The 27,282-nt window shown below is 35.0% G+C and overlaps 2 protein-coding genes across 5 annotated transcripts in view; one reads left to right on the forward strand and one right to left on the reverse strand.

The window, feature by feature from the left end:
• Positions 1-27,282, reverse strand: part of LOC118193976 (neprilysin-2-like) — a 92,960-nt gene that overhangs the window by 48,764 nt on the left and 16,914 nt on the right. For 3 of the 4 annotated variants that reach the window (XM_085812628.1, XM_085812629.1, XM_085812627.1), the window contains 3 exons: positions 27,059-27,270; positions 21,347-21,520; positions 792-878 (listed from right to left, as the gene is read on the reverse strand). In XM_085812628.1, the coding sequence (XP_085668754.1) occupies positions 792-878; positions 21,347-21,520; positions 27,059-27,270 (473 nt within the window). The remainder of the gene's footprint in view (positions 1-791; positions 879-21,346; positions 21,521-27,058; positions 27,271-27,282) is intronic. The other variant, XM_085812630.1, reaches the window with a different exon arrangement.
• LOC118181861 (neprilysin-2-like) overlaps positions 9,498-27,282 on the forward strand; it is a 155,840-nt gene continuing 138,055 nt past the window's right edge. The window contains exon 1 of the mRNA XM_085812634.1: positions 9,498-10,327. The gene's annotated coding sequence lies outside the window, so the exon portion shown is untranslated. The remainder of the gene's footprint in view (positions 10,328-27,282) is intronic.

Raw genomic sequence — 27,282 nt, forward strand, 5'->3', positions numbered from 1 at the left:
ATCCTGTTTAGCGCGACACTATTCGAAATTCAAGGCGACTATGTCTTTGGCAGCACATGCGTGAAGTGCTGCCAAATGCCCTTCAGCCAGATGCCTTACGATGGTACAGATAGACATAGCAGCTCGCATTTAAAGTGATGGCTGTGTCCAGACGGCAAACAATGATGCAGTTGGCCTCATATGTGTGTGCCAGTCCTCTAGGTCGGGTGATATCACAGCGATGCCACGGGCGTCCTGAGTCTGGCCCTCATGTGTACACACTTCCTCATTCACTGGTACCTGCACCTGCTCATAATAAAATCAGCACGGCGTAGGTGGAAATTACTTGCTGAGCTGACCATCTCGCTTCCATCAACCCGACGATTCATCTTCTCTCTAACACTTGACATTCCGCCATATTAACCTCAATGGTGGTACAACGGAATTCCTAGTGAAACAGCATCCTTTTACAACAGATGAAGTATAGCAAAATATCGCTGCGTACCTTTTTATCCCCCACGTAGAACAATGTGCAGAACCGTGTTGTGGCCTTATGTTATGCACAAAAACAATCTATTTCTATGCATAACTGCCTTGCACTACTTTCATGCCTGCGACAATTATTTCTTGGTGAGCAAATTTTTATGTCAATGAACGCAGCTATACAAATACGGTTCGTTTTTGATTGTTGGACATATATTTAAACATTTTAGATGGAATTTTTGATCCCCCTGCAAACATTTGCACCAATAAACAATTAATGGACATACTACTTTGATCTGTGACATGATAGAAAGATTATTAAACATTACCTCTTTAACTTCAGCCATAAGTTTCTTAACTCTAAACTTCTTGGGAGACTTATTCTTAATATGTCCATCCTTCTTGAATGAAGATAACTAAATGGTATATTTATATTACAAGAAAACTTAACGACATATCGTTTATAAACATATGTAATTACAAAAACAACAAAATTTGCAAGCAAGAGAATGTAAAGCATAAAAAAATGTTAGGTTTGTGACAATTAAGTTCACATTAAAATATTTCAACGCAAAGTAAACAAGGGAAGGGCGGTTTCAGTTTTCAGCATTTAAAGAATACACATTTTATGGAACATCTGTGATTGTGAATTTTCTAAAAGTCATTAAAACTGATCACCATTCTCTGCGGCATTTGGATATTTGAAATGTTAAGCACTTATAATCTTTCATTTGTGTAAAATCATATAAATTCTTTATAATACTTAATTTTTACTAAAGTTATTTTACAAATAGGAATTCAAAGTCATAGGTATCCGAAACAGTTTTCCTATTTAAAACGACAATTTGCTTTCAGAAGTTCATTCCTTTCAAAAACCAAATGCCGCCGGTCTGGCAGATAAAAAGGTTGAACGCTGGTAGTTTGACTCGAGATCCTATTTCAGGGAAAAGTTGACTATATTAGCGTTTTTTTTTTGGCTAATCTCCTGAATAACGTAAACGGGTCAGTTTTTCTACGTAGTTTCCATAAAGGCATCCTTCCTTCTAGGCAGAAACGATGATGCAGTTTAATGTAATCTGATAATAATTATAATCTTAAATTCACGCTTGAGCCTGTTTGAAAACAGTTTAAAAAATAATTTACTTATTTCGGAGTAATTTTTGAAAGGTGTTTAAAAGTCTACTTTGAGATCATTAATTTATTTTAAACGCGGAGTTCATATCCGTTGAATGCATACATCTCATTAGTTATAAATGAAAAAAAGCTAAACTTAAGGATTAATAAGACAACATCTGCCAGTTATTTACAACTTAGAATGAGCAATACTTTTCCTTATTTCTTAGTAACAAATTTATATTAATATATAGTTTATCAATCTCCTAAACTATATATTCTTTAAATTAGCTCTAATTTTTTAAAACTCGTTAGTTATTGTCTTAAAATTTTGTAGTATTTGTCTGAAGGGTTTTTTTATTATTATTTTACTTCCTTGAACGAAGTAAAGAAAGTATTCTAATCGCAAAATATTCGGGTTTATAAAGTCAATAGGTCTTTTTTAAAGCAGGAGACGAGAAAAATGTGCAATGAATTGCCGGGACTCGAACCGTGGACCTCTCGAATACGCATCGCAAATGTTTTCAATTACACTACGAATGCATGCAAAAAGGAGAGAGAATTAGTTCGGACGCCACTTGTAGAGTTACTAGGTTCTTTTTGCAGGAGGAGATATGAAAATCTCTAGTACACTCGTCGGGACTCTAACCCTGGATCTCTCAAATATGCGTTGAGTACCCTTCCAATTACACCATGAAGGCATGCGGAAAGCAGAAAGAAAAAACCTTATAACATTTTGATACCTTGTAGGGTCCAGGTGCGTTAACTTCTGTCGGGATACAGGAGTAGCTGGAAATTACACAGAAGAAAGGTTCAAACCCTTTATTAACGCTTTCAAATTTACACTGCGTCAACTCGACATTAACAAACTTCGCCTCTACTTGGGCGGTAACTGAAAAGCAGGTAATTGAAAATCAAAAGTTGAAATGTTTAACAAATCCTAAACTAACCTACGGGCTCAACGAGATCCCGAACTTCAACTCCCTTCTAAGCTAGTGGCAGTAAGACAAAGCAATTAACCCACCTGGACCCTACAACCTTATAGCATCCATTTTGACCGTTCCGGAATCCATTTGGGCGATTTTTGTGAGGCACGTCTGTGCGTATGGACAATAAAAAATTCATTTTATTCAAAAACCAATAGTAAAATGAATTTAATATAGATTTAAAAGGGATTTTTTTCGTACGGTAGTACGTATTGTAGGTACATATGTGTATGTGTACATCTGGAGTAACTCAAAAACGATTAGCCGTAGAAAGTTGAAATTTTACATAAAGGACTGATATAACATCTTGTTTTGCACTTCTTCCTTTTTATTGCACTCGGCGGTATATTTATATACATATATATAACCTTTCCCTTAACCGTCTTAAAATTCCTTACCCGGCCTTTATTTTCGCAATCCTTGGTCGTAGTCATATACTTTCAATTACAAGAAGTGTTTTAATGAACGAAAATATTCGTGATTTAGCAATAACAAATAAAAATTAGCTTTCTACAAATAACGAAAATCTAAACACTCGTATAAAAAGAGTGTATATATCTAGTTAATCTAATTATAAATATTTAAAAATATTTTATATCAATTTGTTGTTTTAAATTTGTAACAGTATTTAATATCAGTTTACTGTTGTTCTATAAAGAATATTTAATAGGTCGTAGAAGAATGGTGGTGTGTGTGGCGTCTATAACAGATTTTTATAAACAAATTTAGAAATCGACCTGCAAATGAGGACATAAGGAGATTTTTGTTATTTTTAGGCTCTACCTTTTGATTTTATTAAATTATTTTCAGTGACAGAAAAAATAATAAATAACTATCGATGTCAAAACAAGCAGAAAGAAGTAGTTATTTTGTCTCAGTACTTGCGTTGTTTGGCGGAGTAAACATTTTACGACTGAAGCAAGGTTATAACCAGCTCCGAATTAGAGAAGGTACGTCCGTATGCTGAAACGGTACGTCTTGAAAAACAGGCGCTTTTGTCTACCTGATTCGAATTCAGACATTTGTAAAAAATCGAAAATATTTTAACGTTAACCGTTTCATAAATTTTGCGAATTATCTCTTCTACTAATATTTTGTATATCCTCTCTTCTGCCTTAGTACAAACATTCTGAGAGCAAGCTATAACTGCTGCAAATGAAACATATTTCAGGACGTTTTAGCATGCACACTTTGTTCGCGATAAGTACTTCAATAAAATACCGAAGACACGTTTTTATTGAAAATAATTAGAAAGGAGTTACATAAATATCTGAATAATTAGAAAGAAGTTAAATAAATATCTTAAAACTGAAAATCAGTGAGATATTAGACATATATGATATAAGTTAATTTTACTGGATTGTTAAATTTTTTATTATTTCAGAATATACAGAATTTTATGACCATTTTCAAAAAATCAGTTTCGTTTTGAAGCGAAGAAATTCTATGGAATTCAAATCTCTGAAAAAAATTCTATTTCTAAAAAAATTCTATGAAAAAAATTCAATCTACATTTTGAAATGTTAAAAATGTGCTTTCAGTATGCCTCATTTTTGTATAAAAGATAAAAGAAAGATAAGAAAATCCGATTCGAATTTTGGAAAGAAATCGCTTTCGAGGTGCACTGTTCTAGATGCACCTATGTACCAAATTTCGTAGCCCTGGGTCTATTAGCTTAAGCGCACCACGAACAAAAGACACACAAGCACATTTATTATATGTAGAGATTAGTTAAAAAATTAAATCTATTTTAGAATTCTTTATTTCGTAACCTTGCATTAGCAACAGAAGTTCAATTTAAAAAGATTATATAATTGCCTAAGTTAACTTTCCCTGAAGTGTTCGTCTAGAAAGTCCTCCAAGAAGGCGTCCCTCCCCTTAGGCAGATAGCCCTCGTGTGCTTCGCCATAATTAAATTAAATACACCAGCTTAAGTGTTCGAAATGGCTTTCTGTCTATTAAAAACGTGTTACTCATATTTAACTCCGTTCCACTTCCTATGCTATGTTTTGCTTGCTTTTCTTCGATGCAGAACTACCAGTGTTCAGCGTCTTTACCACTCGGCCGCTGGTGGGCCCTCAAAGCGAGTCGAAGCAACACTGTACGGAATGAAATATTTCAATCTCCACCTCGTAGGTTAGTCGATCAGTAAATTCCAAAACTATGCTGTTTTAAATATTTAACCCAAACGGCGTTAGCCAGAATGCTCTTGAAAGGACTGTCATATAAATTTCAGAAGCACCATAGTTGTACATATCTGAATTCACGATGCTCCTTAAATATTGGCATACATTTTTCTGTTCTTTTCAGTCTTTTTTCAGTTAATCGTATGAATTCGGCTTCACGAAATTTTTTTTCGAGTGTTGCCACAGTTCTCTTTCAAATCGTTGAGTTTGTAAATGAAAAATTCATTATTAAAGTTTTACACAGTATGAAATAGATAATAAAACAAATTGGACATTCAAAGTTTGGGCTTCCAGGTGTCCATGTTCGGATGGAGGCCTACGTTACTCAGAATTGGATGGCTCTAGGTACCGTTGTTTTTTCGCAATGGAAGAAAACATGCAGATTCTTCTTTAATTAATTTCTTTAAATATAATACTTTAAATAGTATCGCGTGACAACAGCTCAGATGAATGCTGAAAATATTGGCACTGTCAGTTATCAGTCAATTAAGTGTAACGTAGCGAATTGAATGCATAAAGTAATTGAAATTAATGATATGGCGTTTTTTATGGCACTATTTACTATTTAAAGCTATGATTATTCAAATTCACATTCATTAAGTGTAAACATTCATTAAGTGAAGTAATTCGACTGGTTTAGATAATGAGAAATTAATGCCAATAGCCTGTTTTACAATTTGAAAAGTGAGCCGACATTTATAGTTAATTGGCACAAAATGCTAAAACGAAATTATTAGTTCTTCTGGGCAAACTGTTGGACTAAAAAAAATGTCATCTGCGACTTCCATGGCAACTCAAATCGTTTTCTTTTTCTTAGTAGCGCTGCCACAACGGTAAAGTACAACTAAAATATGTCACAAAACGGCGTATTTTTGTGAAAATGTGTTTGTTTGTTTTTATATTTATATACGATTTTCGTAAATATCACACAGGGACAGTTTTAAATATTTATGTAAATTTTTTATCAAATCATAAACTAAATACGTAGCCGTTACATTTATAAATCATCGGAAATACTCCATCTTGATTTAAGCAGTATTTTCATGTAACAAATAAAACTGTTCGTTTTCAGCCTTCGTACTGTAGTTGGAAGCACGACCGGTTACAAATCGGAATCAGAAAATCTCGCTTTCAAATCCCGTCGAAAAGTGTCCTATTTCCTTCACTGAAACAACTTAATGACTAAAAAAAAATATAAATGTTATTTCCGTTGTTATGTTTTTTGTCTGCAATGTCTATAATTAAGATTTTCCTTTTTTACGAGTCTCTGAGTGTTAAAGACGCCTGAATACTCGTAGTTCGACCTAGAGTGAATTATATTTTTAAACAACGTGTTGTCATTAAGCAAAACAAAATTTTTCAAAAGACTTACACAACGCTTTCTTATTTTTTATTATCCTCCTCATTTTCAATATGGAATTTTAAAAATGATTTCTGTTCCTTTCATAACTCTGCGCCCATCGGTGGCCGAGCGATAAAGTTGAACACTGGTAGTTCGGTACGGGATTCCAATCCCGGACAACGGCTTGGGTGCATGGGCATTTCCGTCTTTTTTCCCATGTGTAACGTTATATAGGCCATTTTACCTCAGAAAGTTCTCCACGAAGGCATCTCTCCTTAGGAGAGCCATCGAGTGCTTTGCAATAATTAATAAACCAACCTTTCACAGATTAAAAGAACTCCTCTATTCTGTCCATACGTACAGACACCACACAAAGACATCGTTCAAAATAAATTCGAAAACTGTCAAAATGGGCATTTGCTTTAAAACATGATACCCTAAAATTTTCGCGATTACATTACATCCTTTACTTTAGATAAGGAAGTTAAAAAGAGTAGTTATGTAATAATCTAAAGATGTTGTTTTTCTGTCATCTGACAGTACAAGCCTTATCCAACCAATGAATTATCCAGAATAAAATGATCTATCCACATTTTAAATGACGAATTGCAAAATGATAAAGCAATTTCAAGGCACTGGTTTAACAACAGACATCCAATCACCCCTCTCTCGGTCCAGCCAACAGTTTGACTGTTATCAGGTTAGAAATAATACAATTATGTGTTTCCATTTTAAGCTAATGAAGGTTTTAGTTCGAAGAGTTTCATATCATTGCCTGAAAGTTATTTTGCGTTTCATCATTTTTCTAGGATAAAGTGAACGCCTCTATAAATGTTTGTTGACCTTGAACCTCATACGATCACATGCAGATTCTTGATTATTTAATTTCGTTAAATATAATGCAGGTTTCTAATATTGGGTAGCAACAATTTAAAAAGTGAAACGAAATTTTTAGTGAATCAAAGTAAATTTCCAAAACAAAATTAATATTCCGTCTAGGCAAATTACCCCTTTGGAATAATAGAACATTTTGTTAGCGATTATAGACGCTTTTTACAAGAAATTTAGTGGACTGTATTTTAAAAAGGATTCATTTTATTTACTTTCACTTAGAAAACACTGCACTGCACTTTTTTAACTCTATTCTCTTAAACCATTAGATTGCAAAATCTAAAAATAAAAAGTCATCTGCGATTTCCATGGCAACATAAATCATTTTTATTTTATTTTATTTTATTTATTTATTTGATGGCGCTGCCAAAATAGAAAGGTACAACTAAGACATGTCACAAAAGGGTATATTTTTCCGAAAATGTGCTTGTCTTGTTTTCATATTTATATACGATTTTCTTATAAATCGCTAAGGAACAGTTTTAAATATTAATGCAAATTTTGTATCAAATCATAAAATAAATACGTAGCCAGTATATTTATATATCACCTAAAATGTTCGATCTTGTTTTAAATAGCATTTTCATATAACAAATAAAATTGCTCAATCTTAGCCTTGGACTTATAATCACGTCCGGCTATAAACAGGATAGCAGCATAATTCTTAATTGCAGATACTTTTCATGTACACTTCTTGATGAAATTTTTCCAGTTATCAACAAATAATTAATTTTATATTTAAAGATTAAATCTGATGGTATCTTAAGATGGTTTTGCATTCGGAAAAACGAAAATATAATATATTTTGATTCACCTTTATTTTCTTTACAAGTGCCGAATATCTGTTTGCCGTACACTTGATTCAATAAGAGAGTAAGTGTTTCTTTTTAGGCCACGATACGAGCATAATGTTAATATACCTCTGAACAATGGTATTTTTGGAAGCACTGTGGCATAGCAATGCACAGTAATAATAATCTGAACACCACTAAGAATCATTTTCTGGATTTATAGTGAATCAACGCAAAATAGCAGAACGAAAATTAAAAGCCCTCCTGGTCAAATTGTCCCTTTGGGCTAAAAAAAAGATTTTTCGTTTTTAGTTTTTAAAGTCTAAAATATAAGCAACACTGATTGCAGATGTTTACCACATTTCGTTCCTTATTTCTCCTCGCCTAGACGTTCTACAATTGTCTACAGTATATTTGGCAGGATAGGAATTGTGCGAAAGCTAATTAACGACCCCTTTTCTTATCTAACCAGAAAAGCTCTTTCTTAATGCCAACTGCCCCATAACGAACAATAGCCAGCTTTTACATCCCCCTCCTTGTATATGAAGGGTGAACAGAACAAAACTAACTCACGAAGTGGGCGACTTCTTCCTGTCCCCCTGAATTCCCAAGATGAGAGCCACAACAAGTCATTTATCCCCCATAAGTACGACATTTTATTGAAGCCTCTATTTTCTTTAGCATGCAAAATTGTGCATACAAACAAATATTAAATTAAAGCTGGTATGTGCTAAAGTAAAAAACGTATTTCTTTTACATTCATTTTATAGTCTTAAGAAATTTTTTAAAAATCATACCAATATTATTTTAATATTTCTCTTATTAAGCTTTCCTTGTTTAGTCATTGAAGTTATTTTAAAGTCATTTAACGTTCTTACAAATTCCGTATTTTAATATTAGAAACGTTTAAATATTTATTCTGTTTTCCAGTTACCCTAACTGTACTTTATTCTTTGTTTATTTTGACATGCATTCGATAAACTGTTCTTGCCGAAGATAGCTCCAACTTATTTAATGAAACTTAACTTCAGTAAGTGGACTGTAATATTAACAATAACAAATTTATTTTCACAAAAACAACATTATTGAATACTAACACACGCATGTGCTTATATTTACCTATGTAACTTAGCCAAAAAGCGAGCAACCATATGCTCTTACATCAAGTCAAAAATCATACATACTAATAAGGCAAAAACGAAATAACTTTAGGGTTACACTAAAGCCAAACTTTGCTTGGCGAGCAAATGCTGCCAAGCAATACTCTTAAAAAATAATAATAAAAAAAAAAGGGATAAGAAACTGAAACAAAGCAACAAAACATGGAAGAAATGACATGCGCAGACAAATTAGAAACCGCTGATTCGCTAGAAGGCCGACCATGACGTCGAAGAGGAGGGGCGAAATGAGGGAAGTAGAAGAAAAAATGGAAAAAATAAAAGAGCAAGGATCAGTAGACTTATATATTTATCTAATATGTATCCACTAGATTCGCAGAGAAACTGCATACTTATCCTATTTCTATAAACCTATCCTTTATTACTCAAAATCTTTTAAAAGAGAGGGTCACATCTTACGAAAGTTACATGTTACCTTATTATAGAGAGAATATAGGATAGTAACATATATGCTTTTTTTTTTTTTGTTGTTGTTTCTTGTATTGGCGAGTTGGCGAGCTTGCTTTTGGCGTTTATTTTAGCGAGCTTTTGGTGGAGCGCCGAGAAGCATCGGGATTTCTTTTCGAGGGATACAGCCATGGAAGCAGGACAGAATGCGCGGATACTGCTCTCGCATTTTACCGGAAAGCTTGAAGGCGTCCCGGACCCTTCCGCGACCTATGAAATATTTTTGCGTGCTCCAATCCATTCTCCCGTCTTCGCATAGAAACGTGGATGCACTGGAATTACCGGACAGAATAGAGGCGTCCCGGAACCTTCCGCTAGAGCGGCAAGGGATGCGCATATCCTGCGCTCGTGTTTTACCGGAAAGCTTGAAGGGGTCCCGGAACCTTCCGCGACCGATGGAATATTTTCCCGTGTTTTAGTACCTTTCTCCCGTCGTCGCATAGAACCGTGGATGCACTGCAATTACCGGAAAATTTAGAGAGGTCTCCGTCCCTTCCGCCACCGATGAAATATTTTCGCATGCTTGGTCGCATAGAAATGTGGCTATAGTGGAATTTTCCGAAATAAGAAATCATTGAAACATGAAGAGTTTACTAAAAATGACAAATTTTCGCTAATTATTAAAAACCAGTACAACTTTTTTTAAACGACCGTTTCCATTCGAATAACAAAGCCACATTTTCTTCAATGCAGAAAAACAGCGACTTGCCAAGAAAATGATAAAATACAGGCGAGTCATTAAAGGAATGTTGTGGATGGTACTGTTTCAGCTGTTCATGACCGCATTTATATTCATGTGATATTCTATATCAAAGTAAGATAATACCCATTTTACGAGTCAAAATGTTGGTGTGGATTAAGGAATACTGTTACGAGCAAAATCTTAAGATGGTCAAACCCGTTACGAGTAACAGACTGAGCGCATCTTGAGGTTAGAGATTTATTTTTTTTATTTTTATTGTGCCTACCTATCTTAACTGTTATTCTAGTTATTATATTTTGCATTCGTTAAATTTCCCACGCGGTAAATCGTAGAAACAGGAAAGCTCTTCAGTGTGTTATAATAAAGGCAATTCGCAAAAAATGGGAAATAAAATATGTTTTATAATTGTTTAATCAGAACAAAGTGTCAAAAGCCGGGAGAAATTTGACAGTAGACTGACCTTATATTCGACGGCATTTTACTGTCTAGGTATTCATTTCATGACATTCGATATTATAAGAGTTCATTACTCATCAGCGTAAAAAGGTTTATCATGTAAATAATCCATCAAGAACATATCTGAAGAAAATTGCTATTTTATTAAATGTGTATTAATACAGTACATGGTCTGCAAAATTAGTAAGTTCTAGCTGCTTAATCAAATTAAACGCCATTCACTTAATTTCACGCATAAAAAGAAACTAAAGTAGCAAAACAAATGCATTCATTTCATTACTTCAAAACTGTATTAAATCTCCTCCAGATTTTTATATTTTAATCTAATACTTCTAAACCCAGGTTTTTTATATGAATTTACATGGGCGATAAATTTACTGAGTCTGACAATTTGACTACAGTCTATTTTCTAAATAAAATTTTCTCTGTTTACGTCATGCATTTTGGCCCACGGCCGAGCGGTAAAGTCGCTGAACACTGGTAGTTCGGTCCGAGGCCTGAATCCCGCGAACAGGCTGGATGCATGTGCGTTTTCGTGGTTTTCCCCATGTGTAACGTGTATACTAGACATAAAAACATAACGGAAATACATTTATAGTTTTTGAATCTTTTAAGTTGTTTCAGTGAAGGAAATTGGACTATCAAATGTGTTTTCGTCGGAATATGAACACGAAATTTTCTGATTCCGATTTGTAGCCGGACGTGATTCTAACTCCAAGGTTAAAAACGAGCAATTTTATTTGTTATATGAAAATGTTATTTAAAACAAGATTGAACATTTCAAATGTAAAATATGTAAATAAACCTGCTACGGATTTTATGATTTGATACAAAATTTGCATTAATATTTAAAACTGTTCCTGAGCGAGATATAACGAAAATCGTAAAATATTTGTCCATCAAGGAAAAAAAAAAAAAAAAAAAAAAAAGGAAAACAGCTTACAAATGTAAAGAATACAAGGAACCAGTGTGTCTACAATGTAGTAGAAAAGTATGTATAAAATGCAGCTCGAATTATAATTTTTAAAATAAAAATTTATTTTCTATATTCTTATTAAAGTATTCTTATCGCAAATTTAAATGTAAAATAAAAAAATTAAATTTTAAAATTTACTTCTTTCATCCAGATACGTAAGCGAAGGAATTAATATCATAGTATATATTTTATTCTAATGAACTTATTTAAGTATAAAAATTGCTTTATATCTTCATGAAAAAGTTAAATATATGAAATTAAATAACATTTATTCAAATAAGAAAAGTAAAATAATATCTTATTTTGTTTTTAGCAGAAGCGGTCTGAGAGACCGCTCACAGTAGTTATGCGACAATTTAAATCACAGTAGTTAAAGGTTATTCTATATTACTTTGCAGCTATTGCGCAAGTATTAGGAAATTTATTTCGATTTCAATGAATTTGAGTTCATTAATTCAATATTTGATATTAATTAAATAGCAGCTATTAGCGCTATTATATATATATATCTATATCTATATAGATAGATATAGATATAGATATAGATAATATATATATATATATAGATATAGATATAGATAATATATATATATATAGATATATATAGATATATATATATACTATTAACTTGAGTTAAATATTCATTGAATGAAGAATAACATGGAAAAATATTTGTTAAAATTGTAAAAAACAGATTAATTTTATATTTAAAATTTAAATCAACTGACTGACGCACAATAATAAATCAACAACTGATTTACGAAGGAAACTGTCAATTTTTTTCACTTGTACTGTAATATACTATTGCAGTTTTAGGTCATTAACGTTAATTTCCAATTTTAAGACATAGAACAATGTGAAAATTTTAAATAAGTAACAGACGAAATGACAGCTCACGTGCAAAGCAAGGGAAATGAACATTTATATTATAAAAAAGAATGCGTCGAAACGTTTTCGTTTTTTTCTTTGTATTGTCTTATCTTTACCTATTTTCAGATACATTATGTAAAAATATTTTTAATTGTAAAATTATTATAATAAGTTAAAGAAATATCAAAACTGCTAAAATTTTTGGCGACCCCTGCTGCAGGATCCGAAGTTTAAGAAAGCATACATTTAATCTAACCAAAACTACTCTGCCAAGTGAAAAACTTAGCTTTTGACTGTAACCAATCGATGCCTGTAACCAATTGATTTTATTTTAGAAGAAAGTTTTCAATGATTCGATACCACTGTTTTCCGAATTTCAAATCAGCCGTAGTTAAGAATGGCCCTTATGGTTTCTTCTGTGTGGCTTTTTACAGTCACACGAGGAAGACAAGTCACAACATCAACTCTTAAAAAGTTCATTGACTATCAGTAAGGTTATATATAATTTTCTAAATTTCTAACTGTATGTCAACAATGTTATTTATCCATAGAAGTTGAAAATTTTTAAAACTGTATGCTAACAAATTTGTAATTTTTTTAATACTATTTTTGAATAATATATATAAGAAAGCATTTAAAAATTTTTACACGTTTCTTTTGATTACCTTTCTTTATTAAATATCATGTTCTTTGCACTTAAACCATAAAATTCAGTTCAATAGCAATGTCGCAAAATAATTTTAAAATCAGCATACCTTTATACACTCATGTCCATAAATTAAGTATAATTCAGAGTCACGCGGAAATCGAACTCTAAAATAAATCTATCACCTATAAAATCACTACACACATCTTCAAGAATCATATGCAAATTTCAGGAAGTAACCAGAAGACACCGATGGTACGTCACAATGACGAGAGTGTAAGAGAGTGATATATAAGGAATACAGGCAAAGAAGTAAAATTGTTCGCAGGCGCTTTATAAGCATTTCAGTGCAATAACCGAATAGTTATGACACAAAGGACACATTTGGATGATTTTTTACGTGGTAGAATTATCGGCCGTCTGGAATTTGGGCGTACCCATCTGGAAGTATCAGACGAACTTAGAATTGCCCAGAGTGTCATCTCCAGGCTTTGGCAACGATTCCAAGATGATGATAATGTGAGTAGACGTTACAGCGCAGGTCGCCCCAGAGTTACAACGCTGAATGAGGACCGGTATTTGGCAGTTACTGCCAAAAGAAACAGGCGGAACAAAGCCTCAGACCTGTCTCGTCAGCTCTCTTCAGCCACTGGTACGACAATTTCAAGGCAGACCGTGTACAGACGATTAGGGCAGATTGGTCTGTGTGCTCGTAGACCTGTCAGATGCGTTCCACTGACTGCAACTCACTGTCGCCTGCGGTTAGCCTGGAGTAGAGAGCATGCATTGTGGACACCGCAACAGTGGGCTTGTTTGATGTTTCCGACGAGTCCAGGTTTAGCTTGCAGTCTGATTCTCGCCGGACTTTCATATGGAGAGCTCCAGGTATCAGTTACCACCAAGAAAACATCATTGAACGACACCGTTACGGTGGTGTAGGAGTTCTCGTTTGGGGTGGAATTATTCTGGGTTCCAGAACTGACCTGCATGTTCAAATTGGAATCATGACAAGCCAAATCTATCGGGACGTCATTCTGAAACAACATGTACGTTTGTTTCGGGGCGCCATAGGCGCACAATTTGTGTTTATGGATGACAAAGCCCGACCTCACCGTGCAAACATCGTAAGCGAATGTCTTCAATCGGAGGATATCACCCGTATGGACTGGCCAGCATTCTAACCGGACTTGAATCCAGTAGAGCACGTGTGGGACATGCTTGGCCGACGAGTTGCAGCCCGTCAACCTCCTCCTACATGTCTACCGGAACTTCGGAGAGCATTGCCTTTTGAGTGGTGTAATATCCCCCAAGATCAGATCGATAATTTGATACTCAGCATGCCTAGGCATTGTACAGACTGTATTGCATCGTCTGGGATACATACAATGTATTAACAATCATACCAACCATGTAATATTGGTTTTTTGTAAATAGGCGTTTTTGTAATTTGCTTCAGGGAGAAAAAATCGCTAATTTTTTAAATAATATCAAACATATAGCATCTAGTTGCTCTTTACATTTTGTTTAATAAATAAGCTTTACAAATAAGTCAAATTTGTTTTGCTTCTAACCCTTCCTTTGCTTGATTTTGCATTATCCTTAATTTATGGACATGAGTGTAATTTCTGATACACAGTTCCGCGCGCTGGAGATAAAAAGGTTTTTTCCCCCGTAGAGTGTTGCCGTTGCTCGCTTTGAAATTCTTGAGTTTGTTAATCAAAAATTCGTTAAAGTTTTAGAAAATACGAAATCGATAATAAAACAAATTCCAAACTTGAAATTTGGTCTTCCAGATACCCATATTCGTATGAGGATTACGTCATTCAAAATTCGATGGCTCTAGGTTCCGTTGCTTTATAACAGTACGGAAAATATACATACATTTTTGCAGATTTTTCATTATTTAATTTCTTCAAATATAATGCAGGACCCTAACATTGTCTGGCAACAATTTGAAAATTGAAACGGACATTTATAGTGATTCAACGTAAAATCGCAAAGTGAAAACAATAGTCCTTCAGGGACAAAGCCCCTTTGAACTAATAATTATTATTAAGAATATCTCCTATAAATAAAGTTTACTAAATCTAAATGGCCCTATTATATTGTATCATATTGTAGTGTCATTAGGTTATTTTGAAATAGAAGATATGAGAAACGTACAATGTCCTCGCGTGTACCTGAACCTGGATCTCTCGAATACGCGCAGATTCTGCTACAGTTACACCACGAAGGCATGCTGGAAGGAAGGAAAAGTACCTTTTATACTCCCCCATTTAAAAGCGATTGGTGATTAGGAGACTCAGTCCTGGTGGTGACAACCACCACCTTTATTTATTTCGGGAATCATTTGTAGAGTCATTAGGCTATTTTGAAGCAGATCATGTTAAAAATGTGCAATGCCCTCGCCGGGACTAAAACCTGGATTTCTGGAGTACACACCGACTGTACTACCGTTACACCACGAAGGCATGCTAGAAGAAGGGCTAAAATACATTATAATCTGATAATACTGTATTAAATATTTACAATTGTCAAGAAAAAAAATTATATACAGACAAACGAACTTCCATAAGCCTTCCCCAAGTAAATTACTCAAAAAATAATAATAATGTTGATGTTAAAAATTTTAAATCTTAAAAGTGACAAAATAAAATATTTACGCAGCGCATTTCAGAACGCATTTCAGAAACATTTAACTAAAGGTTCGAGTTTCTGTAGTGCGATGAATTCATTGTTTAGATGATCCATGTCCAACCCGCAGGGAGCAGTCCGTTAAGAACGAAAATTGTTTAATTGTCTTGTAAATAAATATTGGACTCGCCTAATTCGCAGTTTAGCTTTAAATTTCTCACAATACATATGTCAATATCTTAGTTTTACAAGAAAAGTTTTGTTTTTATGATGCCCCTGGTATAGTTATTATAGTACGGATTGCCGCTAAACACGCGATCATATACATATCAAGAACTAATGTTGTTACGATGAAATGTTGAAGTTGTGCAAAAACACTGATGCGTGGTAATTTTGCTCTACGATTATTTTACTTTCAAACCTAAAATCTCAGAATATTACTATCCATAATGGAAAACATGCTCAGAAAACGGAAAAAATAGACGGAAAAAGATTTTTAACGAGATAAGTGGAAGGAGGAATATTTTGTTGTTCAAAATTAACATGGTTCATCAACGAAAATGTAGACCTTAAAAGAGTCAAATCAAAACAAATATAACATTAATAGTCACTAAACTGACAGCGACACCTTTTCTGCGTGTGTTTAATGAGAAATGAAATGTTAACATGTACGGTTCCTCAATTTTTTTTTGTCTAAAGTACATTAAACACTTTATTAGGCTCATTAGGTCACTAAACAGTTCATTGAACAGTTCATTCTAATGAAATGTTTAGCGATACAGTTCATTCTAATGAACTGTTTAGCGATACAGATACATTGGTCACTAAACAGTTCATTCTAATGAACTGTTTAGCGACTTATCGCTTAGTTCAAATAACTAAAGATGTAGAGTCAAGAAAGGTTAACTACCCTTTATTTCGCTCAAAATAAGATGAAGAGTTGGTCTCTTTCTCCGGCTTACAACAAAGCCTCTACTCTAAAATAAGAAACTTAAACTCAGAATAAGAAATAAGAACTGAATTAGAACTAAGAGATTTCTCCAAAGCTAACACAAGTATCTAACGTAATTGGCCCTTAATTTAAACTAGCCGGCGAATATCAAAAGGCACGTAATGTACGGCCGAACGTAACAGCGAGATGTAGCCCGAGGGCAAACACGAGCTTCTCAGGATCCCTAGCTCTCTCTCCCGAAGATCTTTAGCTCTCTCTCCTGAACCCTCTTTAAATGCGTTTTCTAACTCATTTGCATTCAACGCGGTTCTAAAACCTCATTCTGGTAGGGAGTTGTAAGAGAAAACAAGAATTAATAGGAAGCACTTTGAACTTAAAATATTAACTACTCAAAATATATGGGATTCAACGGGAATAGAAAAAGGACCGAAAATTCGGATTTCGAAGTACGAAATTTGGGATTGGAAAGCCTTACACAACCTTAAGCATACAATTTGATTTACATGCTAAAAATGTAAGAAATTCTGTTTAGCACAGAGCTTGCGTTAGCCCAGAAGAGCTATTAGTCTGTTGCGATGTATATGGCCTAGGTGTCAAGAAATTGATGCTTAATAATAAAGTTAAAAAGACAAAAAAATGGGTTAGTAGGAGTAAGTGTTACAGCAGAATGGTACTGCAAGCTAAACGAAAGCGTAAAAAATTAGCATACCCTTTTGCATGACAGTTAACCCTTTGTGGCACAATGTGTCTGTTCTGGACACACCTAAAAATTTCCTTCTGTGCGCACTAAAAAATTGAATGAAAAAGGATTTATAGGTTACTCTGAACCTTCTTTATTTATAGTAGATGACAGCTCAACACAAACCAGGCCATATATTTTAGCCATGTTTAGTTTTTTAAGACCCTGATTTTTCAAAGAAATCTTCCAGATTTTTTAGGGTATAAAATGAATTGTTTGAAAAGAATTGGCAATGTTATTTTTTGGCTGTATGCTAATCTTTTTATTCTATATTAGTTTTAAATCTGTATCTTGAAATCTTACCCAAAATCAAACGGTGTGTGCTCTAGGTGTGCCCAGACAGGGCTCACCGATAATCTAGGACAAATGAGAGTCTGTATTCTTTGTTTCTCCGCATCTCATCGGTCCGTTCATTGACAACAATGCTCGTTTCAGCACTCTTTTCGAAGCTCTATTCAATCAGTGTGCCGGCTTTCGTCACAGCCACAGAATTAAACGATATTTTCATAAAATTTTACTTGTGTACTTCTCTGAGCTTAATTAGACTGCCTACCTTTTTTTTTAATCAAAACTCCGACTTTAAAAGGTAGTGTACCGGAAAGGGTTAAAAACTGAAACCTTTCAGATTTTTTTTATATTTGTTTTCATTAGGCACTTAGTCGTACACAATTAAAAATTTTCCAAAAGTCTCAAATGGATTATTCAATAATTCTTTCAGATATGACTTACATGAATGATAATTCAGAATTTCTCAGAAGCGATGTTAGAGATGACGTAATAATGCGTAACTCAATAAGAGTTTAAAAAGAAAAACTACCTAGAAGAAATCAGGTTAACAATTATTTTTGAATATAAATAAGATCCAATTACAAATTTTCAAATGATATTAAAACTGCACATATAACTATCAATGATTTCTTACTTTTCATTTATAAGTGAAAAATTAGCATCGTATGTAATACAATTCATTCTATTACATTGAGATATTCATTGTATTACTTACATAAGTATGTAATACAATTCATGTAATACAACATACGTACGTATGCAATGTAATTCATAGTGTCAGATATTAGAAATATTTAGAAAAGTTTGGTATATTCCTCCAAATTATTTATACACTTAAGTTATTACTGTAAGGGAGATATGGCTAGCTGATAAAATGGGTCACAAACCACAAAAAATGACCAGATATTAAACTGCAAACTCTAAAACTTGGATTACAGAAGTTAAAGTGTCTATAATTAAAATTATAGTTGATACAGCCTGTTAATTATTAACATCTTATATACTTTCTTTTTCATGAGTTTTTAAAGTTTTAACGAACTTTCGGCTCACCCTGTATTAGGATAACTCTTTGTACTTCTTAACATCTGAAATTTACAGTCCTTTATACCACTTCCCGTACAACTCTAAAAATAATAATTTATATTGTCGTAGTATAGACGACATTTGTGCGTGACTTTTGCAAGGCAAAAATCAACTAAACATATTCGATTGATGAAAATACTCTTTCTCACGGTGTCTTGTAATTATTCAAATTTTTATTCCCCTGCTGTCTACATTTCTTTAATGTTTACCATTCTTTGAAATAAATTTGGCTACTATATTCGACAGAAAAGGTTCCATGATGTCCTCCCTGGAGCAGCTAAAAGTACATTTTACATTTCTAAAAAAAAAAAAAAAAAAAAAAAAAAAAACCTATTGACTCTAACAGTGTCGCCCTAACTAAAAGGTGGTGGATAATATTTGGGCTACTACCTTAGACGGGAAAGGTTCCGTGATTTTCTCCCTGGAGCAGTTGGAACTACATTTTACATTTCAAAACAGCATAAAAACTATTGCCTATAACAGATCTGAAAGGCGGGGGATAATAATTGGGCTACTATATTCGACAGAAAAGGTTCCGTGATGTCCTCTCTGGAGCAGTTGGAACTACATTTCACATTTCCGGCTAGTAAAAAACCTATTCACTGTAACAGTGGCGCCCGAACTAAAAGGTGGTGATAATAATTGTGCTACTAACTTAGACGAAAATGCTTCCGTGATGTCCTCCCTGGAGGAGTTGGAACTACATTTTACATTTGTGAACAGCAAAAAAAAAAAGCTATTGATTGTAACAGTGACGCCTGAACTAAGAGGTGGTGGATAATAATTGGGCTGCTAGCTTAGACGGCACATTTGTGTCCTTATAACAAATATGCCGATATGTAAGTTCATGTACATGTTGCGAAATTCAACAAAATCTATTTTTGCAGATATGCCCAGAAGTTTATTTTAAGGCGATAAAATCTTTATAGATACCAATTCAAAACGTTTTTTCGAAAAATTTAAAAATTACCGATACAAATTTTTGAAAAAAAATCTGCGAATTTTACTTAGATTGAACGTAAATTTCGAAATGAAAAAAAGAATCAAATTTAAAAAATGTGTACTAAATTCAATTAACATTGAGGAATTAAAATTTAAAAGTACTTGTGCGATTTTTACAAATCTTGGCACTTAGATAATTGGCATAATTAGAGTCGTAAAATCAGCATACTGAAAAAAAAAATCGGTATGCCATTCAAAAGAAAGGTCCGATTTTGTGTCAAAGTTACTGCAAGAACTATGCTATATATAAATCGAATATATATCCCAAGTCGCGCTTTCAGAACATGAAAAATGCGCAAATTAACTTTCCTAATTCGGCGCAGTAGAACGCGAGATACAGAACTCTTCCATTTCTTTGGAAGGGATGCAGAATGTACAACCCTAGATTTACATGATACGTCTATAATCATGAACCAACACTTAAATTGTTCTAAAGAAAAATAAGGCATCTAAATAGTAACAAGAGTTGTTATATCATTTGGATTTTTAAGAGGAATGTTATTGTAATTTAAAGGAAGTAGAAAAATGCTTTTGTTCTCTCATATGGTACAATTTTAATAACGAAGCTCAAGGAACTAAAAGCAATTAAAATTAAAAGAATTACTTATTAGTTTAAAGAATTGCGTAAGATTGATGATCTTCAGAAGATTGCATGAACTCGAGAAATATGTAGACCTGATTCCGATAATTGTTTGAAAAGCGATGGCTATTAACCTCTTCGTCGTCTGTATAGCTCGTTCAAGTGAAACTTCCTCAGAGTGGCCGCAACGCGCTACAAGCGTTCTTCTACATTTTAAAACTTTTAAACGTTTAGAACGCTTTCTAATTGTTTACTTGTTTGAGTTTTTAATTTTCTTTCTTCTAATACCTCCTAGAGGGTAGCACTAATCAGGCATTCTATTTCTAATTGAATTTACCCCGTGTTTTATGAATATTCGCGCCATTTTACATAAGATACAAGAAAGTGAGAGAGGCTTCAACTCTACTCAGCAGAAAAAGAGAAAAAACGAGGTTCTGAATTGGAAAGACAACAAGGATATACGTTTGATGAGTACAGTCCATAATAACTGTATGATTGATGTCGGAACACTGAAAAGAACTGTAAAAAACCAGTAATTGTAAACGATTACAACAACAACAACAAAATAGGAAGAGTAGACCGCCTGGATCACATGTTATCAAATTATTCTGTTGTTAGCAGAGATTATTTTTCCATTATGCTTTATTTCCTTATAATTTTACTTAATATTCATTGACATTCATCCACTACGAAAGTCATGTATGGAAAGCTATGATGTACAGAGAAAACATTATACGCTACGAAAAACAGACGGCCGCTCTGGGGGGGGGATTTTCGCGGACAGTAGAGGACGGCGAAAGGGTTAAAGCAAACTAGTTTATTGAAATCAATCTGCTTTTAGATGGAAAATTTGAGTTGAGTTCCACTCGCAGTTATATTAAGTTCACATCTGAGTGAGTTTTGAAGAAATAAGTTTGATAAGTTCAAATATGGTATAATTAAAGGCTAATAATGAGCAATGAAACAGTCAACATTTATGTGAGTTTTCAAGTAAGTCCAATAATGTATCGTTAATACTTACATTGGCAAGCATCATTTCGAATTCGAGTGTCTTATAAGTTTTCTTTGTTAATGAACCTTTCGCACCTAACAATTGAGCTGCTTGCACCATTAAATTCAAATAAGCGTTTGTGGAATTGTCAGCTATTCCATGCAATAGATGACGACCATCTATTCCTAACAACGGCTTGCCCAACTGAAAAAAGAAATAAAAAAACCATTTAATCTGAGTTTCGTCAGTGGAAAACAGAAAACTAACGCTTTTCAATACCAGTGTTTAATGGCAAATTCTAATGAATATTTTCAATATTTGCAACAATTCTTGTTGCTGTTACTAATCTTCCTTGTCTGATATAATCAGAACAAGCCACCGAACTATTATCGTGGCAAAGGCAATACGACTGCGTTTGTCGTTGGCCAGAGCCTTGAGCACCATACAAATGACTTCGTGCTCAGTTTCGCCACAATTTTGAAAGAGATCACCCCCAAGCCCTGGATCTGAGTGTCTCTCACCACTCTCTCCCCCTCTCCCCCCCCGGTGTTGACTCAGGCGAACGCCTGGGAAGTACTGGTTAGGATCTGTACCTAGGCAGTCTTAACCCCGAAGGTATATAATTTGACTTCACAGGACTAGAGCCCGAGTATTGTACTGAGGTTGGTTCAGGCTTGGCAGGGACCGTACTGGTACTGTCGTGTCTGTTCCTTCGGCTGTGGTGGAGCTATATGGAATATTTGTCGACTGAGTTCCCGGGGGTTTGATCCCATTCAGTTCTCGTGGCGGGGACTGACAAAGTGGACAGAGCACCTATCTACAATGTGGTTATGCCGATGGAGTGGTGCCCGGAGGCAATGTGCCAGAGTTTATTAATAGCAACGTTTTTGTTCTGCTCAATGCTTCGTAAACGGCGGGCGGGGACTTCGGGGGTTGGGCGCGAGAGAACGAAGTCTCACGGACGTGGGATATCCAAACTCTGAATGGGTCCCGTATAATGAGGACCTGGGATGGAGGTTCTTCGTCTGGTGTGTCTGTCTCTCACCACTCGTTCTCCTTATCAGCAACCTCTCTAGAGGGCTCCCACCTTCCCGCATGTTTTGAATACCCACATGTCACAAAGGTACTATACATTTACAAACATCCATACCTTCTCCGGGATTCGAATTTAGACCTTTCGGTACGGCAGTCAACATAACTAACCACTTTTACAGCTGGGAGTAAGATATCATTTTCACCAATAGTTTCTTTCACAAATGTTCTTTCTGTTTTCTTCTTAAAGGCAGAATATGTTGTAATTTCCTTATCGCAATGCACTGGCATTCTCGTTTTCCATCTGCATTTCGATATCATACCTGCAGGTTAAAGTGGTTTACTATTTGGATTTTCATCTCTTATATTACGTTGGCGAAAAGCAACTGGCAAGTAGACATGGAGCCTGATAGCGGAAAACGGGAGAAAAGCAATTTCATATAGACAGAACGGAATGTTAAGAAGCATAGAGACAGGTATAAACATCTTTTCCGGTCATTTCAATCAGGATTATTCCTTTCGGAAGAACATGATATTCATACTAACTGTAACTTATGAAACCCAACTCTTTGCTTATCATAATTTCATAATTAATTTCTTTTTGTTCTTTGCCTGGTGGCTGCTTACAACAGCATTTAGTTGCGTTCTAAAAGTATTAGAAATCTGCAATGATAATCGATGAGCAACTACTCATTTTTGAGGCAAAATTAAATTTGGAAATAATCAGCAGAATAATATTATATATCCCAAACCGCAAAACTGGCACTGATTGTTCTGCGATAAATCTTGAATTTGTTGTATATTCACTTTATTTACACTGCTCGACATTGAAAATGCAACACCAAGAAGGAGTGGTCAGAAATTTATGCAAATTTTAGAGTACACGCACGTCATTGTGTTATGCGAATGATGTGAAATGAGCAGCTCTTCGACGCACGTGAAGTCAGATATAAGGGAAGGAACGTGCAGAATGGGCAATATTCGTGTCGTTATTTCTGCCAGATGAATTATCGAAGAAAGTTTGTTTTTGTCCCGGAGAACACGTGTAATAGGAGAGAATGCCAGGCCGCGGTCAATGAAGGCACTTCCAACAGATAGACGATTTTACGAGGGCTATACTGATCGGACTGAGAAGGGCGGGCAGGTTTTTACGTCAAATCGCAGCTGATACCCACATGGGTGCGAACACGGTGCATCGGCTATGGCGAACGTGTTCGAACAAGGAAATGTGGGAGGAAGGAGGGGTGCAGCTACAGCCAGAGTGACGTCAGCACGCGTGGATCGACGCATCTGCTGACAAACTGTGGCGGTTCCGCAAGTCACTTGTACTGCGATTTGGCAGCATGTACAAGATACCCTGGACGTTCCCGTGTCGACCAGAACCATTTCCCGTCGATTGGTTTAACGTGGCCTGCACTCACGGCGTCCGTTAAGAAGACTGCCATTGAACCCACAGCATAGACGCCACTGTTTAAAATGGTGTCGGAGTGGATCGATGTGGATGACAGAATGGCGAAACGTTGTGTTGTCAGATGAGTCGTCACACTTCTGTTTATCCAGTGACAGTCGCCGTATAAGTGTGTGGCATCTACGTGGAGACAGATCTAATCCGGCAGTAACTGTGGAACGCCCCACCGCGCGACAACGCGGCATAATGGTTTGGAGCGCTATTGCCTACGATTCCAGATCACCTGTAGTTCGTATTCAGGGCACTATGACGGCCCAACGATACTTGGATAATGTACTGCGGCCGGTGGCAATCCCCTACCTTCAGGGGCTGCCTAATGCAAATTTTCAGCAGAATAACGCCCGAGCACACAGTGCTCGCATCTGCCAACATGCGCTGCAAGGTATACAGATGCTTCCCTGACCACCGTACTCTCCTGACCTGTCACCAATCGAACATGTGTGGGATGTGATTGGGCGCCGTTTGCAGACTGTGCCCCTGCCTCGTTCAGAAGTGGCAATTGGTTGAAAGGGAATGGAGAGCCATCCCTCAGGACACCATCCGCACACTTATTGACTCTATGCCTAGACGTGTTTCTTCGTGCATCGCTGTCCGCGGTGGTTCTACATTTAACTGACCAGTCGCCGTTCTCGCTCTGTATTCTGACTATCATTTTGAAATAAAGATCACTTATTGCTGCTTGCTGTCTCTCTTTTTTGCCAAATTTCATCACTTTCTGACCACTCATTCTTGGTGTTACATTTTCAATATCGAGCAGAGTATAAAGCGTTTATTACTAACTCTGAAACGTATGTTTCATTCAGAATCAGTTTGTTTATAGATGTAACGGATTACTATAATGTACTTAAATCCTCTGGAGTAATTGTAACTGTTTCATCAGCTTTCATTAGAGTGTTATCGCTTCTCCTTCTCTCAAAATTGCAATCCATTTTTTTATATCTGCTCCTTGAACGTATGCGGGAGATAAAATTTCCGTTTCGTTCAATCGTTCTTTGGCTAATGACGATTTTAAAAATATTAAGATCCTTCTCTGAAAACTCACTGTACTGTGTTACAATCTTTTGTAAGTACACAATCAATTTTAGATCGCCGTGTTTAATTTTGAAACGTTCTGTAGCATTCGTGGCTTAAGTATTTGTTATACAAATCATGTACTGTATTGAGAAAAATTTAACAACATTTTATGAGTAAACTGAATGACTGAGCGACCATCTAACTCATCTTCATATGGATTCTTATTAAGATGGCGAAGACCTAAGGCAGACAGCCGTCGTGTGCTTGGCCTAAATTAAATAGTCAAATGTAGTTAAAATGTTAAGAATGTGCTGAAAGTTTCAGCCAGTCGTATGATTCTTTGGATCTTGGGAACTGCAATCTTGAATAATTTCATTTGCTACTACAGAAACGCCCACTGGATTCACAGTTTTATAATTTTATGGAGCTATAGTTCTATATAATTATAGTTTTATAATATTATATAACTCCGCTAGGTGTCTTCTTACTGGTATAGTTAGGATTTTAATCGGATTCTTTTGACATGTTGAACTGAATAGTCACTTTAGATTCAAACTTATTCAAATCTGATAACCTTTTTTCTACTTCAACACACAATATGTAGGACATAATTCTATCAGCTTGCTCTTGTAACTATAGCAATATGGTTATAAAATAATATATAAATATATATAAAGTAACAATGGGAGACGGCGTCTACATCTCATACTTTAGAAAATTGCATGTGATTTCACGTGAAAACAAATTGTATTGTGCAGTTGTTCTTCATGATAACCATGCATAGATATTTTAAGTGTATTCTCTCAATATATTAGTGTTCTTGTTGTTGTTGTCTTGTCTATGTATTTCATGGAAGAATGCTTGCCAGAGCCTCAAGGAGGTTGGACTTCTACCCCAATGTTGAGGGAGAGCACTCCAGGGTTTGGTACGAGGACACCCCTCTCCCCTACCACCAAACAACACGAGAGGACTCTTGTACCATTTGGGGTATGAGAGTACCCCCATGTCGCACAGACACTATACATTTACAAACATCCATGTCTTCTACGAGATTCGAATCCGTGCCCTTTGGTACCGCAGCAGGCTCTCCTAACCACTATAATGTCTGAGCGGAATTATATTACTGTAAATTGTATTACTGTAAATTTTATTGGATAGGAGATCTTAAGATCTGAATTTGTCTTAGATTTTACATAATTATTCAAAATAGTAGCTTTACAGAAGCTTGATGATTGATTTCTGAGGATAGCACTTTTAAGAATTGTACAGGAATTTTCCCTCAAATCTTTCGAAACTTGCTGCTGAAGTAAGAGAAAAAATTTACGTGTTATGTAGACAACTCGAATAATGATGTAATAACTCCTATTGATGAAAGCTAAACCAAGGAAATTAAAAGTTTAATTTTAAATTATGGCTAGAAGAATTGTAGAGTTATTAGGTGATTCTGATACTGGAGACGTGAAACATACGCAACGCTCTTGCCGGACCTCGAACCTGGACCTCTCGAATACGCGCCGAGTGTGCTACCGTTACACCACGAAGGCATGAAGAAATATTTTTAAATCTTTTAATGTAAAGAATTGTAATTTATTTTAAACTAAGCGTAAGTTATTAATCAGTTACAGGTGCTGGTAAACACAGAAATCTATTTTCGAATTTTCCGCTCTATTTATTTTAAGTAATGACAATTTTTTTTAATTTTGTTTAATTTTGTTTTAAAAGATAAAGGGAGGCATCTTGGAAGTGTTTTTCTGTGCGCCTTACTTACAAAGAACTTAAGGATTACATGCTATTCAAAATGAATATATGAATGCCAAAATGCCAAATGCTAAAAGTTCTGATTTATTCATAAAGAAAATTCTAATTTAATAAAATATATACTATATCTTACAGAAAAATTATTTAATAATTTCAAGTAGTAAATAAATAAAATAAACTTAGCTGCAATTTTTTTTTTTTTTTTTTTTTTTTTTTTTTTTTTTTTTTTTTGTTACAGAGCAAATATGTTCAAAAGAATTTTAAATATTTCGCCAAATTTATCTTCGATCTAATCCTGATTAATGGTTTACTCCTAATTTTAATGTGTCTAGTACTTCAAAAAATGCTTAAAATTTGATTAATGAGGGTCACTGTTAGTTTTGCTTATACGGTATAATAACTGGTTTCCAGTGTCTGAAATCTAACATCAAACTGTCATTGTCTAGTTTCGGTTATCATTTTGTACTCACCTTTATAACATGAGCACCATTATTCCAAGGATCCACCGTCACAGAAAGCTCCATGAGTATGTCATGACTGAAGCCCAGGTCTCGGATCTTTATGAGAGTATCAAGCCAGTCAAAGGTAGTCGATTCCCACTTTCTTCCAGCCACCATAGGCCAACCTCCAAGATACCGAAGAACGTCCTTTATAGGCTTAGTACCCTCTGCCTTGATCCTTACTGCCGGTAGGA

The sequence above is a fragment of the Stegodyphus dumicola genome, chromosome 3, assembly GCF_044657685.1.
Source record: "Stegodyphus dumicola isolate Sdum_Otavi_A_Nest chromosome 3, ASM4465768v1".
In the NCBI taxonomy this organism is placed as follows: Eukaryota; Metazoa; Arthropoda; class Arachnida; order Araneae; family Eresidae; genus Stegodyphus; species Stegodyphus dumicola.